At 36.6% G+C, this 2,313-nt stretch overlaps 1 protein-coding gene across 3 annotated transcripts in view; it reads right to left on the reverse strand.

Annotated features, from left to right (window-relative positions):
- Positions 1-539: 539 nt before the first annotated feature.
- Positions 540-2,313, reverse strand: part of nbas (NBAS subunit of NRZ tethering complex) — a 155,593-nt gene continuing 153,819 nt past the window's right edge. For all 3 annotated transcript variants that reach the window (XM_077510416.1, XM_077510415.1, XM_077510414.1), the window contains one exon: positions 540-1,845. In XM_077510416.1, the coding sequence (XP_077366542.1) occupies positions 1,567-1,845 (279 nt within the window). In that variant the 3' untranslated portion in view covers positions 540-1,566. The remainder of the gene's footprint in view (positions 1,846-2,313) is intronic.

Here is a 2,313-nt window from a genome sequence, read left to right on the forward strand (position 1 = left end):
GTTTCAAATAAGATTTTATTAAAAAATAAATAAATAAATAAATAAAAAATAAAAAAAAGATCTTATGTGATTTTTTTTTTCAAATGAAAGAAAAGGAAGATTTTCCAAGTAGTAAAAACGACATATCCCCCACGATCAACGGAGGTGACTGCATCCAATAAATCATTTAAAAGGTCATCGAAGGGATTCCGATGAACATCCCAGAAAGAACACGAATGAACATGTTCAACAAATGCCATTTAAAGTCTCCTGATGCGAAAAATGATTGTTTTGGGTCAGAACAGGGATGTAATTATGTCAACACAGCGTGACGTTTGAGGCTAATTACATTGTTGAGCGCATTCATCACCCGTACAGGCGATCATTAGCGGGAGAAGTCGCTTGACATGTTAAGAGGACCGCCTGCCCAAAGTGCCAAAAAATGAAAGACACATACCAAAATAGACATGAAAAAAAATGCCAAGAAAATCCCTGAGGTGATATGTTTGCTTTTATTTTGGGAGAGAAAGAATTATAATATAATATAATATAATTGAGTGTATATATATATATATATATATATATATATATATATATATATATATATATATATATACGGAACGGTATCCAAACATGATACGATATCACAATATGAAGCTCACGATACGATAATTATGGGGAGGTTGGCGATATTAAAAAAAAAAAAAGAAAAAAGAAAAAAAAAAAAGGTCAATATTGTAAAAAATAAAATACAAAATAAGATCATACTTAAAAATAGCACAATATTGTATTTTGTACATAACAGCAATGTTATGTTTTATTATTATTATTATTATTATGTTATGTTGTTAATGCACGCACACATCGAGTTCCTCCACATATTGACTTGCTTCACAGGCATATTACGTAACCCCTTCATCTGGCCATTAGCGTGGATTTTAAACATAGAAGGGACAAAATATGCCGTATGAAAATTAAATTGCACTAAGAAAACTAGCTACCAGTGGGTGCTACAGCTGCACAAATGGAAATCAACCCGACTTTAAGAGATGTGTTGCATTTAAATATCGTGAATATTAAAATATTGTTTTAATATCACGATATCGCGCTTCGTTATATATATATATATATATATATATATATATATATATATATATATATATATATATATATATATATATTTGTAGCAGGATATGAGTAACCGTATTTTTACAAAAAAAAATTCTACCTTTTTCAACCGGTTTCCTACTCAATCTTCCCAAGACTAGGCATATAATAATTCTCCTCCATGATGATTGGCTTTTGTTTGTGTTAGCTCATGTACAACACAGCTTGAAGCTAAAATTCCGCACGGAAATTAATGTGACATTATTATGACAATGGTGACGAGCGTGCGTTTTTAACAACAGCAGGACTTAAAAAACAAAACAAAACAAAAAAAAAGTCCACACTAATAATACTCGGCAGTCATTTGCCAATTACTTCATCACACAATAGGACACAGGCTTTGTGTATAAACCGCCTGCCTGTTGATTAATTACTTTTTTTTTCGTCTGGATGTTAAAGACTTTTTTTGTTTTTTTCACCTCACAGCCACTTCTTGAGAACGGCGAGGGCCGAGTTAAAGGTGAAGTGCGCTGGATGCGCGCCGCGCTGGGCCAGTAGCAGGGTGCCCGCCTCGGCCCCGCGGCCGACCGCCATCAGATGGCCGGCGGCCTCATCCGCGTCCCGGCCGCTTTCCCGCCGGCGGGCCAGCAGGTAAGCCAGCAGCAGCGGGTAGGCGGCCGACGAGGCGCAGCCCACCAGGAGCCCGGCGTCCAGCAGCAGCGACAGGAGCTCGTCATCACACGTGGCCGCTGCTTCCTCCTGGAATGGAAAAGGATCAAGCATTCACATTTTCATTTTTTCCCCTTCAGTGCAACCAATCAGTAGCTGGTTGCTATCCAATTCGCAGTTTCTGAAATACAATCCAATCCACTTGATTTCTATAACACATTTTATAAAGAAGCGTTTCCAAAGTGCTGCACATTGAGATCCGCTCACTATCATACACATAAAATCTAGTAAAAACAACTATAAAACTAGACTAAGTGCAATTTTTGGAGAAATTGCGTGGGAATGCTGAAAGCAAATTGAGAGATAAACTATGAAATTATAACCTCCTGGTTACTAGGGGATGCAACGATATCCAAATATCACGATACGATATTACCACGATATGAAGCTCACGACACGATAATTATCACGATATGAGGAGGTTGGCGATATTTAAAAAAGGTCACAATATTGCAAAAGAAATTTAGCTCATACAAAAAAAGCACAATATTGTGCTTT

Source organism: Festucalex cinctus, chromosome 21, assembly GCF_051991245.1.
Source record: "Festucalex cinctus isolate MCC-2025b chromosome 21, RoL_Fcin_1.0, whole genome shotgun sequence".
Classification (NCBI taxonomy): domain Eukaryota; kingdom Metazoa; phylum Chordata; class Actinopteri; order Syngnathiformes; family Syngnathidae; genus Festucalex; species Festucalex cinctus.